Source organism: Hipposideros armiger, unplaced genomic scaffold (assembly GCF_001890085.2).
Source record: "Hipposideros armiger isolate ML-2016 unplaced genomic scaffold, ASM189008v1 scaffold_338, whole genome shotgun sequence".
Lineage (NCBI taxonomy): Eukaryota > Metazoa > Chordata > Mammalia > Chiroptera > Hipposideridae > Hipposideros > Hipposideros armiger.
Genome location: NW_017731688.1, coordinates 1,353,910 through 1,370,845, shown reverse-complemented (window position 1 = coordinate 1,370,845; position 16,936 = coordinate 1,353,910). Strand labels below are relative to the sequence as shown.

Sequence of the window (16,936 nt, the reverse complement as noted above, 5' to 3'; positions counted from 1 at the left end):
ACTGCGGCTGCTGGCCGCTCACGCTGGCTGCTGGCTACATACGGTAGCCCATGGCAACCCACTGCCACAGGGGCTGCAGCCTACGCCATCGCCGGTGATGCACAGCAGCCCAGCTCCAGGTTGAACTGTTGTTCAGCATCTTAACTGTGGAGGGCAGTGTCACTGGCCCTTATATGTGGGATCTGAACCGAGGCCCTCTGGCGTCCCAAGCCAGTTCTTAACCATCGTGCCACTCGGCCGGCCTCAATCAATTTTTTAGATACTTAGGTGTAAAAAATATTTTTTAATTGTACAAAGGTTAATTAATTACCAAGATTTTTTAGTACAAAGATAAGATCTTATTTTGTGATCTTCATAGCTAATGTTTATCTTATTTATTTTCAGTTTTTACACATTTTATTTGAATATTAAGAATAATGATTCATAGTTAGAAATTTTAATGAAAGTACTATACATATATCTTGCTAATATAGTTAATGTATATATTCATCATATGCTTTTAGGTGTTAGCAAATAGAATCAATTTCTCACAAAATTATGCATTCTAATGTTCTGTAACATCAAACAATTTATTACTAATCTATGTTCTTAAACCATTTCCTGCTTTTTATTTACTGAAAAACAATGAGATCTTGCTTTTTATTTACTGTAAAACAATGAGATGATGAATTAAGATAACCTTGTTATGGATGTTGAATCTAAGGTTAAATACTTTTTGGTAGTTTTACACTCATTCACTTTAAGAACTAAAATGTAGCATTATTGCAGTTGAACTGAGAGTTGTAGACACTTTTTTTTTTTTATTGTTACAGTTGACCTCTTTCATGCAGACCTTTATGGGATTTATTGTAATTAAATAGGGAGCATAATTGTAACTGTCTCAGAGAGATGTTGAGAGTTTTATGTGAGATACTTGTAGAATATTGGGAACAATGCCTGGCAAAGAGTGCATGCTCAGTTAATATTAGCTCTTATTAGAAGTATTATGAGTAGTATTGGGGTTGCTTAAAATAACTTTATTTTTGCTCATTTTGAAGAAGTGGTCTTTGAGCCCCAGTTGTTATTTACCTAATATTTAATGAGCAGCTCCTGGGTGACAGGCACTGTTAGATGTTTTCATGCACATTATCTTGACTAACTGTACCTGCCAGCTCCCATTTTGATGATGAGAGTATTAGGCTCTGAGAGGTTAAGTCATTTAGCTGTGGTAGCACAGTAAGAGGTAGGCTTTCTAGTATAAGCGACCAAAGCTTGTCGCCTGACACTAACATATCTTAAAGGCCTTTTAAATTTTATCATCATCACTTATTTGATTGATGTTTATATTGGATACTTCTTTATATGCAGAACTGTATGGTATGGGCTGTGGAGATTTTAAAAAATCGAGTTTTGTACACTGTCTTATAGTGTTGGAGATAGCTATGATATAAGGTAGAAAGTGATACTATTATAAATTATATACATTTAGAGGAGGGAAATTTTCCTTACATTCAGGGAATAAGTTCAGTCAGGGTTGTTTTCTTGAAAATGGGGTTAACATTTAAACTAAGTGGCTTAGGAGTACTGGGAAATATATGTATGTATGTATATCTATATATAGATATATATAGATATATATAGATATATATGGTGGAATTAGGACAGAAACATGAGATGTTTATAGAAAACAATGAATAGTTTTGGCTACTGTGTATAGCGTGTGAATGGGTGTAGGGGAAATTAGATTGGAAGGGTAAATTTAGGGCCAAATTGTGTAGCGCCTTGAAAACTTGACTAATTATTTTGAACTCATACATCATTTATTAGTTCAATAAGTTTTTTAGCCATTGTAGAAGCTAATTACATATGGTTTTGGAGAAATAAAGTTGAATGAGAAATTTAGACCATAGTGAAATTTTATTATTAAGCAGGGAGATGGTGGGCATGTAGAATAGTAGAGAGAGCACTTTGTTAGGAGTGAGGAGGTGAAATTTCCAGTCCTGGCCCTGTAATTAACTAGTTTTGGGGAAGATTCTTTGAAGTTCTATGGGCATTGAATTCTTAACTTAAATGTAAAATGAGGGTTTGTATAAAAGATCATTAAGACCCATAATAGATGGTGACTCATCTTTTTTTGTCCAAAGTATGACACTGAAATTAAAAAGCACTATTAATAATTAAACCCAGTAGCAACCAAATTCTACTTTTGCTTCTTATACTATTATTATGAGTACTTTCGCCTATTATATTTCAAAACTCAAATTTAAAGTATTGAAAAGGAGGATAAAGGACTAAGACAGCAATAGTAAATGTTTAAGGTTGAATAAAGTAAAGGTAGTATAAGCTGATGAAACATAATCATTTTTAAATAAGTATCTTCTTTGATGTGAGTGGTAATGATTAAAAATGTACATATAAACATAGAACTGTTTTGAAACATATATTATTTAAAATAAAGTAAACTATTCTCATAGATAAAGCTAAAAACAGTTACACATCACTGTAAGTATATACCTTAATTTATTTGGCATTTAGAGGCAGAAAGAGGTACTTCATTTACATGTTTTCCAGACATAATTACTTTTTTTTTTTTTTTAATAATAAGTCCTGTGATTTTCTTTTCTTTTTTTTTTTTTAAAGATTTTTTATTGGGGAATTGGGGGGATGGGAACAGTGCTGGGGAATTGGGGAAAGGGGAACAGACAAGTTGCTGTCGTTTTGTTCTTCAATCTAGTTGTGGAGGATGTTGCTTCTCTGGCCCAAGTTGGCACCATCATTGCGCTCTTCTCTGGCGAGGCATATCAGTCGCCGGCTTCTGGACGGCCGCTCACTGCGGCTGCTGGCCGCTCACGCTGGCTGCTGGCCACACACGGTAGCCCATGGCAATCCACTGCCACAGGGACTGCAGCCCACGCCGTCGCCGGCGACTCATGGCAGCCCAGCTCCAGGTTGAGCTGTTGTTCAGCATCTTAGCTGTGGAGGGCAGTGTCACTGGCCCTCATATGTGGGATCCGAACCGGGGCCCTCTGGCATCCCAAGCGAGTTCTTAACCATCGCGCCACTCGGCCGGCCCCATAATTACTTTTTAAAATATCTTCAGGGACTGCAGTATTTAGAGTACTTGAACCTATAATAGTTGGGCCTACCAGACTGTTGTGCTTGCTCTTTTAAATAGTCTTTTTATAGGTTTCTTTTTTTTTAAGTCTCCTCTTGATGATATTTATGCTCACTGCTGTAAATTTTCTGGCTTATATAATGGTTTAATGCAATTATGTGTGGATGTACCTCTCTCTCAATCCCCCTGTGTACATATAAGTAAGAACTGTATGAGGGCCTCAAAATTGTGTGGGCTTTAATAGCAAGTTTGATATTTTGAACTACTTTCTCATTTTTCATGTTCTAGATAAGTGATTCTCAGACATTTAATGTGCATTCAGATTACCCTGGGTATCTTGTTTAAAAAAGGTAGATTCTGATTGACTAGGTCTCAGGTGGACCTGAGATTTTTCTTTTTCAACAAATTCCCAAATGATGTGGAAGTTGATATTCTGTAGACAATATTCAGCATCAAGTTTCTAAATGTGTTATTGGAAAATTTTGGCAGTTTTATGATATAGAGTATTAAATATGGCTGGATTTTTTTTCAGAAATTGTATTAATAGTTTTAGAAAGAAAACTTAGGACTTGTAAATTTAATAATACAATTGCTTGAAATATTTGTCTTTTGTATTCACTTTTCCCTTTTTCATATGTTTACCAGTGTCTTAACTCTAATTTTGCGTCTTTCTCATTTCTTTTTTGTTGTTGTGGTTTTTGCTTTTGTTTAATGTATTATTGTGTTTTGTGGATCTGGTCAGGGAACCGTTACTGTATTTTATGTTTGTATCTACATTTTATTTTGCATGCTTAACGTGGCTTTGCCTGGATGTTCTTTTTGGTAAGTTACAAATTTATAAAAAGCATTATTGTTTTTTTGTAGTATAAGTTATAATGTTTTTCATCTTCTTTTCTCCCACTTCTAGTAATGTGATCATGCTCATGAGTTGTTTTTAATTTTTTTAAAGAGTTCAGTTGATGATTTTTTCCTAACATGTTCCAGTTTTCCTTAATATTAGTAATTTGGTACTAATCTGCTTTGATTCGTTTTATAGCCTCACACTGTCAGTTGCTGATCACTATTAGCAGTTGCTGTCTTAAGTATTTTGGTTTTTAAAAAAGCCTTAATCATCTAGAAATATTGTTCTAAAAGCTTGTGCTTTCATATAGCAATCATAAAAGAAGGTAGTTTGTAGCAAAATTAAATATTTTTGTTCTCAGTGAACAGTGCATTCTAATTTTGTTTTTACAGCAACAGCTTGCACAACTACAGAAAGAAAAATCAGAGATTTTGAAAAATCTGGCATTGTATTACTTCACATTTGTAGATGTTATGGAATTTAAGGTATGTATTTTAATATGTAAAATGTAACATTGCAGAGGTAGATTTCTATTTAATTGTACAAATTGTTTTCTCACTTGTAGATAATAAAATTACAATTCTTTTAGAACTAAAGTTTAAGATAACATTTGTGTATGGTTTCTGAATTTAATATTATTTATATAGGTAAAACATTAAAGTAAACTTTTATTTTCAGGACCATGTTTGTGAATTGCTGAATACTATTGATGTTTGCCAAGTCTTCTTTGATATTGTAAGTATTATTTTCAGAAAAATTTCCAATTCTCCTCTCTGTTTCTAGTAGAATACTTTTCTTTAGAGAAAATTTATATGACTAGTATATAAAGTTTTAGCATTGTTAATTTGGCCTGTTTTGTAGTTATTTTTTAAGGTAAAGAATTAAAATATATTCTCTATTTTTACTTTGTTTATTTGATTGTCATTGAATATAAGTCTTGTACACATTGGGAAATAGTTGTTAATTTTAGTATTTTATTATAGTATGCCCAATTAAGAAAAGTTAAGTGGATAATATCTTTCTCTGTGAAAAGCATGCTTGATAGAGCCTTTCTCAGTAAAACAATTTGTAAATATAGAAAGTCATATGAAAAATGTCTCCATTGACTTAGTAATGGTGAACCTTTTTATTTGCTTATTTAATATTTATTTTTCTTGCTTAGTGAAATTGGCTCCAGTGATTCTTATTATTCTGAGTTTGGTTATCCTTTTAAACTGTTAACAGTTTATATAGGGCTGTCACAAACTCTTTTTCATCATTAAATTGTGTCACAAACACAAAACTGTATTTGTAACTTTCAGACTTTAGGTATGTTTTTAGTGGAAGGAATTAGAATTTCAGAAATGAGGATAAAATAAATAACTATAGAAAATTATTAGCTTTCAGTAGCTGCCATGAAGATTTGTGTGTGTGTGTGTGTGTGTGTGTGTGTATGTGTGTGTGTATGTGTGTGTGTATTTAAAAGTTGTGAAATAGGGAGAAGTTAAGCTTTTTTTTTTTTCCCTAGACTGTAAACTTTGATTTAACAAAGAACTACTTAGATTTGATCATAACCTATACAACTCTGATGATACTACTGTCTCGAATTGAAGAAAGGAAGGCAATCATTGGGCTGTACAACTACGCTCATGAGATGACCCATGGAGCAAGGTAGACCTGTGTTAAAAAATCTTTCTGAATTGCTCAATTTGATGGCTTACAACTCAGTGAAATTTGATATATCTTTTTAAGTGACCGAGAATACCCACGCCTTGGTCAGATGATTGTGGATTATGAAAACCCTTTAAAGAAGATGATGGAGGAATTTGTACCCCATAGCAAGGTAAGAGTTGGTTTTTAGATGTGCTGTAATAGTCATGTGAGCTACCTTAAGTATGGATAATTAGACAGAGTGATAAATTTCTTTTAGGAAAAAAATTTTAATAGGAAATGAATAATAGGTATTTATGGTTTTATCTAATTGTGAACCAGAGAACTAATTAATTATTGCCAAATAGTGTATAGAGACTCAGGAATATATTGATTCATCATAATTTTTAGATTCAATGTTGGATGTAGAGGTAGTGGAATTTAGATCTGAGAATGTCTCCTAGCATACCAGACTGCCTGGTAATCCAGCTCTTCCATTTACTAACGGTGTAATACTGGGCAAGTTGCTTAACCAACTTCACTATACCAGAAGTGATAAAAAACTACAGTGAATGTTTAAATTGAAAAATAAAATTTTTACAGTAAAAGACACATTGCCATTAATTCTCCTCAGAATACTCCCCCTCACTTCGAACACACTTAGCTCATCATTCCACTTTCTGGAAGCAGTTCTGGAAGTCCTCTTTCGTGTCTTTAGTTGCACTGTCATGGCTGCCTCAATGTCCTGAATCTATTCAAAACGTTTACCTTTCATGGCCATTTTGACTTTGAGGGAGAGCCAGAAGTCACACAGTGCCAGATCCAGTGAATAAGGTGGATGAGGACACACCGTAATGTTTTTATTTGACAGAAATTGCCATACCAGAAGCCATGTGTGAAACGGAGCATTTACCATTGTGATAAAAAAATACCATGAATGCTGCTGCCGAGTGCCATCCAATGGAAGGCAAGGATCTTCAATACGAGAACTGGCGCTTCGAACCTTAGTAACAGTGTGTGACAAGTTTCAACTTGTTTGGTGCAGTCAGTTGGGTGTGAGCTATGTCTGAGAGAAGGTGTGTTTTAAAGTGTGCTATAAATCATCCTCCGTCATGACAACGGTCGTGTCACACATCACTTCTGGTGCAGCATTTTCTGTCAAATAAAAACATTACGGTGTGTCCTCATCCACTTTATTCATGGGATCTGGCACCATGTGACTTCTGGCTCTTCCCCAGAGTCAAAGTGATCCAGGACATCAAGGCAGCCACAACAGTGCAACTAAAGACACTCACAAAAGAGGACTTCGAGAACTGCTTCAGAAAGTGGCAAGAACGATGGGATGAGTGTGTTTGAAGCGAGGGGGCGTATTTTGAGGGGGGTTAATGGCAATGTGTCTTTTACTGTAATAAACTTTTAAAAATTTAAATATTTACCGTATTGCTTGATCACACCTTGTACATCAGTTTTCTTATCTGTAAAAATGAAGTAATGGTAGCACCTACTGCATATGATTATTACGAGGATTAAATGAGTTATTCATTAAAGTATTCAGGTAAATAGTATTTGATAAATTTTAGCTATATTATCATAATATAGCCTCTTAAGAAAGAAAATTACAGAAGTTTTGTAGAAATAATTTGGAATGTCTTTTACGATATATTAAAAAATACTTATTAATAAAATCATTTTGGTTCTAAGGAGTCTTGCCATTATAGCTTCTCTGCAATAAGGCTAATTCAAAGAACTAGAGTTTCTATAAGCACATCAAGGAAATTCATAGGTATCTCATACATCCTTATTATTTATAGATAAGGAAATTGAAGGCTGGAGAAGTGACATGACATACCATTTGGTAGCAAAATGGCAAAACCAGAACTGAAGCCCAGGATATTAGTATCTTGGTCCATTCTCTTTTGAATGATGATAATTTTTAATAATGCATTTTGTATGAATCTGTGCTGTTTTTGACATAGAGTTAACACCAAGAATTTTCCTTCAATTTTCTTTTACTCCCATGAAAATTCGGAAGATGCTGTTTCAGTTTATTTTCTTTGCATACCTGTATTAGATCCATAAATTTATATAGGTTTAATGTCTTGAAATTAGTTGAATCATTAGTTTGAAAGAAGCTAGTGGATGATATCAGTTTTGAAGTAAGTATCAGTGCTGTAGAGGGAAGTGTCAGTATTCCTTAAACTACTGAGTGTGTCACAGTCACGTGTCTCTGATTTTATTCTTTTTCTTCACTGAAAACTCTCCCGTACTCCTTTCCTGTTTTCTCTCTCAATCTGTTTTTGGCTTTTTGCCAATCATGTATGGCCTTGTTTTTGTTTAGCCACTTCAGATTTGGTTCCTTACCCACTTTTAGGTGTTGGAAGTTTCCTTGAAGGCTGTTGAGTCTCTTTTTCTTTTAAGTTCTCCATAGTCATTACTATGTACTAGACTATTAATAATTACTTGAGGAGAACTGACCATTTGGATTAGACCAGTTATTTTCTAATCTTGATTTTTCTGATGCTCCATGATACCTCAGCATTATCATGTATCGCTAGGATTTGTTTAAAATAAATTCATTTCAGTTTGATTAATTTAATTTTAACATGTTGAATCATTTGGTAGAGTGTAATAAAAATACAGATTCCTAAGTCCTACTCCCAGAAGTTCTGGTTCACTAAATTTCAGGTGGAGCCCTGTATTTTGTTCTGAACAAACTCCCCTGGCAATTTTTGTGTGGTCAGATTTAAAATTCTGTGTAGAATTTTTAGAAAGCAGAGATGAATAGCAAAGGACAGTTAAAAGCAAGGAAGAAGCAGATGAGATTAAACATTAAATACCTCAATGATAAAGCTATAACTGACAGACCAAATGTCAAATAGAAGTTAATTAATTTATTAAGATATAGTACAGTGGATTATTTATATAAGGCATTCTTGGAGTAATATGAAACATGTTGAGCTCATTAGTCATATAACCGTAATGCTTTTTTCTTTCAGTGAAAACTATCAGAGTAGAAAATGATGCATAAAAGAATGATATTAGTGAGTCCAGCCCGAGCTGAGCAGCCGCTGAGCTGCCAACAGGTAGCAGGATGGCTCAGCTTAAAAAAAAAAAAAAAAAGAATGACATTAGGCTCTACCTCTTTTGAAATAAAGATCCTGAGATTGCCAAACATTTTAATGTTTAAGAAAGTAACATGAGGGGCCGACCGAGTGGCGCGATGGTTAAGAACTCGCTTGAGATGCCAGAGGGCCCCGGTTCGGATCCCACATATGAGGGCCAGTGACACTGCCCTCCACAGCTAAGATGCTGAACAACAGCTCAACCTGGAGCTGGGCTGCCGTGAGTCGCCGGCGACGGCGTAGGCTGCAGCCCCTGTGGCAGTGGGTTGCCATGGGCTACCGTGTGTAGCCAGCAGCCAGCGTGAGCGGCCAGCAGCCGCAGTGAGCAGCCGTCCAGAAGCCGGCGACTGATCTGCCTCACCCGGGAAGAGCGCAATGATGGTGCCAACTTGGGCCAGTGAAGCAACATCCTCCACAACTAGATTGAAGAACAAAACGACAGCAGCTTGTCTGTTTCCCTTCCCTCAATTCCCCAGCACTGTTCCCATCCTCCCAATTCCCCAATTAAAAAAAAAAAAAAGTAACATGATTTCCTGAGCTAAGCTCTTGCTCAGGAATGCAGAATCTACGTAGCTTTCATGAAATTAAAAAAAAAAAAAAAACCTAGAGGAGGATTGTTGGGACCCACCTCAGATATTATATGGAGCATAGTTGTAATTAGGCTCTGTTTTGGGATGGTACAGTTAAAAATGCATAGCAGTTGTAACAAATATAAATGGAAGAGGAAGGGCTGAACCTTATGGGAGCCAGCAAACAGCAGCAGGTGGCAGCAGGCCGCAGTGTGTCCTGGTTTTTTGCGGAGCTACGCCAGGTCTGGTACTGGTGGCAGCCATCCTTAGTTCACAGTATTGCCTCTCCCACACAATTCCAGGTCCAATGCAGGCAGCAACCAACTGTGGATCACTTTGTAGCTCTTACCAGGTAGCCACTGACTGGTCACAGCCAGTGGCTGACCTGGGCATGCACTGGAGCCCCTCCCAAGAGACCCCAGAACTAATACACTTGGAGGTTGGCTTCAGACAGCCCAATTTGCCCCATGGGTGGCACACACAAAGGGCGATCTCAGTAGCACCAGAGCCTACTGGGGAAAATCCCGATCTGTGGGGTAAGCTGCTCGGCACAGCAGCCCATACGCAGTGTACATGGCCAAATCCCACAGCACAGCCGGTCAGCCTGAGGGTCAGTCCCACCCGCTGACATACCAATAGCAATCAAGGCTCAACTATAACAGGAGGGCACACACAACCCACACAAGGGACACTCGTGGAGCACCCAGAGCAGGTGACCAGGGAGACTGTGCCAGGGCCCCATAGGGCACCTACTACATTAAGGTCTGCCGGCAAGAGATCTACCTAATGCATAGAAACAAACACAGAGGCAGCCAAAATGAGGAAACAAATATGTCCCAAATGAACGAACATGAAAAAAAAAGCAAACCAGAAAAAAAACTAAACGAAATGGAGACAAACAGTCTACCAGAGACAGGGTTCAAAGCAATGGTTATAAGGATGCTCAAGGAACTTAGTGAGAACTTCAACAAAGAGATAGCAAGCCTGAAAATGACATAGAAACCATGGAAAAGAACCAGTCAGAAGTGAATAATACAATAACTGAAATGTTAGATTTACTAGAAAGAATCACCAGCAGACCAGATGAAGCAGAGGATCGAATCAACGATTTGGAAGACAAGGTAGCAGAAACTCTCCAAAACACTCAATCTGAACAGCAAAAGGAAAAAAAGAATTAAAAAAAAAAAAAAGATAGTATAAGGGGCCTTTGGGACAACATCAATTGTAACATTTGCATCATAGAGTTACCAGAAAAAGAGAGAAAGCAAGGGATTGAGAACCTATTTAAAGAAATAATGACTGAAAGGAAATAGATACAAAAGCCCAGGAAGTGCAGAGCCCCACACAAGAACCCAAATGGTCCAACACCAAGACACATTATAATTAAAATGGCAAAGGTTAAAGACAAAGGAAGAATCCTAAAAGCAGCAAGAGAAAGGCAACTAGTAACTTATAAGGGAGCTCCCATAAGATTGTCAGCTGATTTCTCAATGGAAACTTGGCAGTACAGAAGGGATTGACAAGAAATATTCAAAGTGATGAAAAGCAAGGATCTACAACCAAGATTACCCTACCCAGCGAGGCTATTGTTTAAAATCGAAGGACAGATAAAGAGCTTCCCAGACAAGAAAGAGCTAAAAGAGTTCATCACCACCAAACCAGTATCAAGGAATATTAGAGGGCCATCTTTGAGATGAAAATAAAAGATAAAAAATACGAATAATAAAATGGCAATAGCTACATATCTATCAACAATTACTTTCAGTGTAAATGGATTAAATGCTTTGATCAAAAACAAAGGGTAGTTGAATGGATAAGAAAACAAGACCCATACATATACTTCCTATAAGAGAATCACTTCAGATTGAATGATACACACAGACTGAAAATAAAGGGGTGGAAAAAAGATATTTCATGAAAATAGAAACAGGAAAAAAAAACAAAAAAAGCTGGTGTAGCAATACTTATACCAGACAAAATAGACTTTAAAACAAAGGCTGTAACAAAGACAAAGAAGGACCTAGTTATCCTAATTCTGGGTGTTTATCTGAAGAAACCCAAAACTACTTTGAAGGGACATGTACAGCTGTATGTTCATTGAAGCATTCTTTGATATGGAGGCAGCCTGGGTGTCTGTCTATGGAAGAATGGATAAAGAATAGATGGTACATATATACAATGAAATATTGTTCAGCAGTGGAAGGGAGTGGGTTCTCACCATCTGCGGTGTCATGGATGGACCTGGAGGGTACTTACTGTGCTGAGTGAAGTATGTTAGACAGAGAAAGACAGATGCAATGTGATTTCACTTATGTGTGGAATCTAAAGAACAAAATAAGCAAATAGAACAGAAACACACTCATAGATACAAAGAACATTTTGATGGTTGCCAGATGGGAGGGATGTTGAGGGGGTTGGTGAAAAACCGGAAGGGATTAAGAAGTACAAATTGGTAGTTAGAAAATAGTCATGGGGATGTAAAGTAAAGATAAGAGAATATAGTTAATAATGTGGTAATAACTTATGTATAGTGCCAAGTGAGTACTAGACTAATTAGGGGAATCACTTCTTAAATCATACAAATGTCTAACCACTATGCTGTACACCTGAAATTAATACAAAATAATATCAAATGTTAACTTTAATTGAAAAATCAAAGAGGGGAGGGAGAAAGGTGGAGGGGAATAAGAGGTTCAAATTTCCAGGTATAAAACAAGTAAGTCATGGGGATGTAAGGTACAGCATGGCAAATGAAAGAAAAAAATAAAAAATGGGAGAGGAAAAAAAAGTTTTCATTCCTCAACTTTCTTTTTTCTATTTTAATTAGTCTCTTTCAGATGCACTAATTTCTCTTCAGATGGTATATCCTCGAAGAAATCTTTCAGCTGACCAGTGGAGAAATGCCCAGTTATTGAGTCTCATCAGTGCACCCAGTACAATGCTTAATCCTGCTCAGTCTGACACCGTATGGTTCTCTTTTTCCCTTTTTGAATGAAAATAGTAAACTTGTTTTTCAGAAAAGTATCAGTTGAGCAGTGTTGTTGCAGTATTTCTTCTAATTAGTAGTAGCCTATCTGTGAAGTTTATTGTAAAAATGCTCAGTAGAAAAAAGCAAAAGACAAAAACAACCTTCTCACAATTAATAAAATAAATTTTAGCAAAAAAAATCACCCCAAATCTTACCAACTAGAGAAAATCATTATTATATACTGTTATATTTTCAGTCTTTTCTCTATGTACATGAACATAGATGTTATGCATATGGAGAACACACATAATTACCAATTTGGGTGAAACAGCGAGTGTCCATGTATATAAATCTTTTTTAACTTGACTAAAATTTTACCTGTTAGAATACTGCGAACTGAAATAGGAAATTTAGAAGTTGTTATTTATCAGATTGAACATGATTTAACAATAATACTTTTTAAAGAGAGGTTTTAAAGTGTGTAAATGTGAAAAGAACACTGCTCTCATTGTCCTTTATGGACTATAAGTTTAAATATAGGTTATAAAACTTTTATCCAATTTTCTAAATTTGTTGTGGATTTGAGCAAAGAATTGAGTAGCAAGAATTCTCAGGAGTCAGAGAAGGAGAGTGACTCAATGCGGGGTTTTTAAAAGAATTTCTTTTAACCACAAATTTATGTTTTCTTTTTTTAAGATGCCTTGTGAATATCTCTCTTTGGATGCAATGGAAAAATGGATTATCTGTAAGTAAAATTGGTTAGTTTTTGTCATTACCCCTCAGATTTTGTTTTAGAGAAAAATAACAGGTAACATGTATTACTTTTGTTCTAAGCACAGCCTTCTATGTGCTTTACCTCATTCAATGTTTTTTTTCTATTGATAATTAGTATTAGCCTATCAGTGAAGTTTATTGTAAAATGTTTAGTAGAAGAAAACATAAGTCACCCTAAATCTTACCAACTGTCCTCATATGTAACCCATCAGGGTAGATGGTCTGTTTTACAGATGAGGAATCCAAAGGTTAGCCCATACATCTAAGTAAGGGACAGATAAAGTAAGAGCCCAGACTAACTGTTGCCTCTCAACATAGCTGTCAAAACCAAATTTTTGTTTTGTTTTTAATGATTTTTAAAAATATTGTATTTATTCAGTAAAGGTTTTAGGTATTACTTTACTTCAGTACATATAATAAATGACTCATATTTGGCAGTTTGTTATATGCAGGGGGGATAAAATTACTACTAGTTTCTGTCCCTAAGAAGTTCACAAACTATGGGGGAAATAGACGCAGACACACAGATATAATACAAAATGATGCCTTTTACCGCCCCTAGGTCTTCTGGCAGAAGGGAATAATTTTAAGCAATTTGTGTCTTTTAGTACTTACGGTTCTTATTTCTTGATTTATTAACCTTTAGATACTCGATATTGACTTTTTATTAGGGTTTTTATTGGGGCATTCCCTTGTACACTCGTATAGTAGGCATTAAGGAAGAGTTGACTGAATGAAAGTGACATTTCATGGCCTAGTTTAGAGAACTAGAGAGGACATCAACAAACGTATACAGGATTATACATTTGTGTAGGATTTCCAAAGTAGATAACAAAAGGTAAAGGATATTTGAATTCATAAAATAGAGAGCAGCATAATATATTGAAAGAATATTGGACTCTAAGAGTAAATACTTGAGGCTAAGTCTAGCTCTAATACTTTAATAGTATAACTTGAGGCAAGTCATTGAACCTTCAGTTTTTTCAACTATAAAAGAAGGATACCGCCCTGTTCAATCTATTCATGTGGGATAATATGTGAAAAGACTTACTTAGTAAACTCTAAATTGCTATGAAATTTCAAGATGCTCTTTTATTTCTTCTGGTCATTTAGAAAAGTGTATTAGCTTTATTTTTCAGTTGCAGCAACTATAATGATTATTATGCATCAATTAGTAACTTCTGATCTCTGGCTTAAAATATTGGGTTGTCGGAAAAGTTATGACGCATTTTTGCAAAGAAAAACAAAAAATACATCATGAATTTTCCGACAACCCAATATTTTGTAAGTATTTCTGAAAAATATCTGTTACTCATTTATTAAAATGACTTGCTTCACAATCCAGAAATGAATTTTTCTTTATTGTGTCAGTGTAGATTCAAAGAATTGATTTTGCAGAATACATAAAATTACACAATATTGTTGTCATCTTGTATATATATATGAATTAATACCTGTCACTTAAAAGCCTCAATTTAGTGATTGTGTTTACGTTTCTGTATTTTTGAAAAGCCACCCTGTAACTGAAAGAACTTGACTTTGGAATACTTTTATATTTGTATTTACTTTTCTTTTTATTTAAAGTTGGCTTTATTTTGTGCCATGGGATCCTAAATACTGATGCAACAGCACTGAACCTTTGGAAGCTAGCTCTTCAAAGTAGCTCTTGCCTCTCTCTCTTTCGGGATGAAGTTTTCCACATTCACAAAGCTGCAGAAGACTTATTTGTAAACATACGAGGGTATGTTTTCAATTTTCAATTTCTTTGTCTTTAGAGAAGGTTAGTTGAGTAGATTATTTTTATTGCCACTTTGGGAATAGAGAAGGGTCATATCATGCAGGAAGATATTGCCTGTGCCATCTTGCAGCAGGTGGTTTTTCACAATCATGCTGACATGGTAGTCTTCCTGTTTTTTTACAGGCGACTTCACAGATTAAAGTACCTACTGTTCCCTTTCAAAACTTGTATTTTAGGAGAAAGAAGATATGTTCTCTTGCAAATCATACTATGGTTTTAGACATAAATATTACTAAAAGCACCACATACGTTTTAGAGTTTTGAACCTTTTAGAAGTGCTGTTTTAGAATATAGTGTACTTGTAGAAATATATAAATCAATCAGAAATATTTCATTAAATTAATTATAACAATTACAGAAGTCAGACCACTGCATATAGGAAATCATGTTTCCTTTTAATAGGAAGGTATTTAAAGCGTCTCATTTACTTTAATTTCTGTAAAACAAATCTCAAATTTGTTCCTTGACCTTTTTTTTTTTTTTTTTAATTGGGGAACAGTGTGTTTTTCCAGGACCCATTAGCTCCAAGTCAAGTAGTTGTTTCAATCTAGTTGTGGAGGGCGCAGCTCAGTGGCCCATGTGGGGATCGAACTGGCGACTGTGGTGTTATGAGCACTGCACTCTAACCAACTGAGCTAACTAGCTGCCCCTGTTCCTTGAAAAAAAAAAATTTTTTTCCCCCTCTCCTGCCCACTAGCGGCTCCCAATCTAATTTGAGGTCACCAGAACTCACTAGAAATGAAGGCACTCCTGTCCTTCGCTCCTCTTTTTCCCCTATTTGTCTCCCCGACCCTCCCAGCCAGGACAAAGGGCGATATGCTGGTCCCCACACTTGGCTACACCTCCTTGCACTGCACTGACCCTCCTAACCCGCACCTCAGCAGGTGCCCCTGAGAGAATTGCCCGTGATGGCACATTCTGAAACTTTATTTGACTTCTAACAGATTTCATAACCAAAATCAGTGAAAGATTAAATCGTTAGGGCTTAAATAGAATTCTTTAAAAAATTGTAAGATTTGTTATAGTTTGGTTTTTTGGTTTTTTACTTTAGAAGATAGCTCGTAATAGTCAACCAAACACTTCTAGATGGTAAGAATATAGCAGTGGCCTTTCTCTTTTAAGATGTCTATGCAAAAACATCCAGCCTAAGAGAAAGCTTATAAGAGTTTATTTGAGCCAAACTGACGACAAGTTGCCAGGAAGCAAAATCTCAACAGATTGAGAAAATGCTCCCTCCTTGAAATTTTTAATGCCAGCATTTCTTTCCACATAAGTTTCTGTAGCCAGTATACTGGGGGTGCCAAAAAAATGTATACACATGACTTGTATTCACCTTTTGTTTTGGTATATATTATTACAGTTCCAATGCAAATTTTTCCATTCTTAAAATGTGTATACTTTTTTTGCCCCCTATATAAAAACCAAATTGAGCTCAGATTTGGTGGTAATTATGAAATGTTTTGAAACTAGGAGCATCTAAATAAAATATCCTGGGATCCCCTGTACCCGAAAGAGTTAAATAATTGTGTTGGGCTTGTTAGCTTCAGAAAGGAATTAAATTTACCTACATTTCTTTCAAATCCAATTTAGTAATGTCCTAATGAAATTGAGATAAAATAAAGCATATATAGTTATTAAAAAATGAAGATATGTTTAACAGTTTAAGCCAGTGTGTCTCAAATTTTAGTGTTCATAAGACTTGCCTGGGATGTAAATGAAAATCCAGGTTCCTGGGCATCATCTCTAACCTCCTGCATCTCCTATATCTGTATCTTGGAGAGGTTAAAGGAACCTGGCTTCCTCTGCCCCACCTCCCAGTAATTTATTGAGGTAAAATTTACAAACAGATGCACACAATTTAGATGTAAAGTTCAATGACTTTGCATATGAATATGCTAGGTGACCACCTAGGTAAAGATATAGAGCATTTTCATTGTACCCTGAAAATCCTCTTGTGCCTCTTCTTTCTGGTCCCCGTCCACTGAGTCCCTTTCTCAAAAGACAGCTGTTCTGATTTCTGTCACCATAGGTGATTCTGACATTCTCATGCAGGTAGTTTCTCAGTCATAATATGAGCAGCAGTACCCTATATACTTTTCAGCTCTTACTTGGCTTTTATTTTCGTTGGTGGAGTACCCAGA

At 35.7% G+C, this 16,936-nt stretch overlaps 1 protein-coding gene across 2 annotated transcripts in view; it reads left to right on the top strand.

Annotated features, from left to right (window-relative positions):
* Window positions 1–16,936, top strand: part of NCKAP1 (NCK associated protein 1) — a 103,867-nt gene that overhangs the window by 29,482 nt on the left and 57,449 nt on the right. The window contains exons 3-9 of one of the 2 annotated variants that reach the window (XM_019661188.1): window positions 4,334–4,420; window positions 4,614–4,670; window positions 5,443–5,585; window positions 5,667–5,757; window positions 12,083–12,220; window positions 12,920–12,968; window positions 14,582–14,738. In XM_019661188.1, the coding sequence (XP_019516733.1) occupies window positions 4,409–4,420; window positions 4,614–4,670; window positions 5,443–5,585; window positions 5,667–5,757; window positions 12,083–12,220; window positions 12,920–12,968; window positions 14,582–14,738 (647 nt within the window). In that variant the 5' untranslated portion in view covers window positions 4,334–4,408. Of the gene's footprint in view, window positions 1–4,327; window positions 4,421–4,613; window positions 4,671–5,442; window positions 5,586–5,666; window positions 5,758–12,082; window positions 12,221–12,919; window positions 12,969–14,581; window positions 14,739–16,936 lie in introns of both variants that reach the window. The other variant, XM_019661187.1, reaches the window with a different exon arrangement.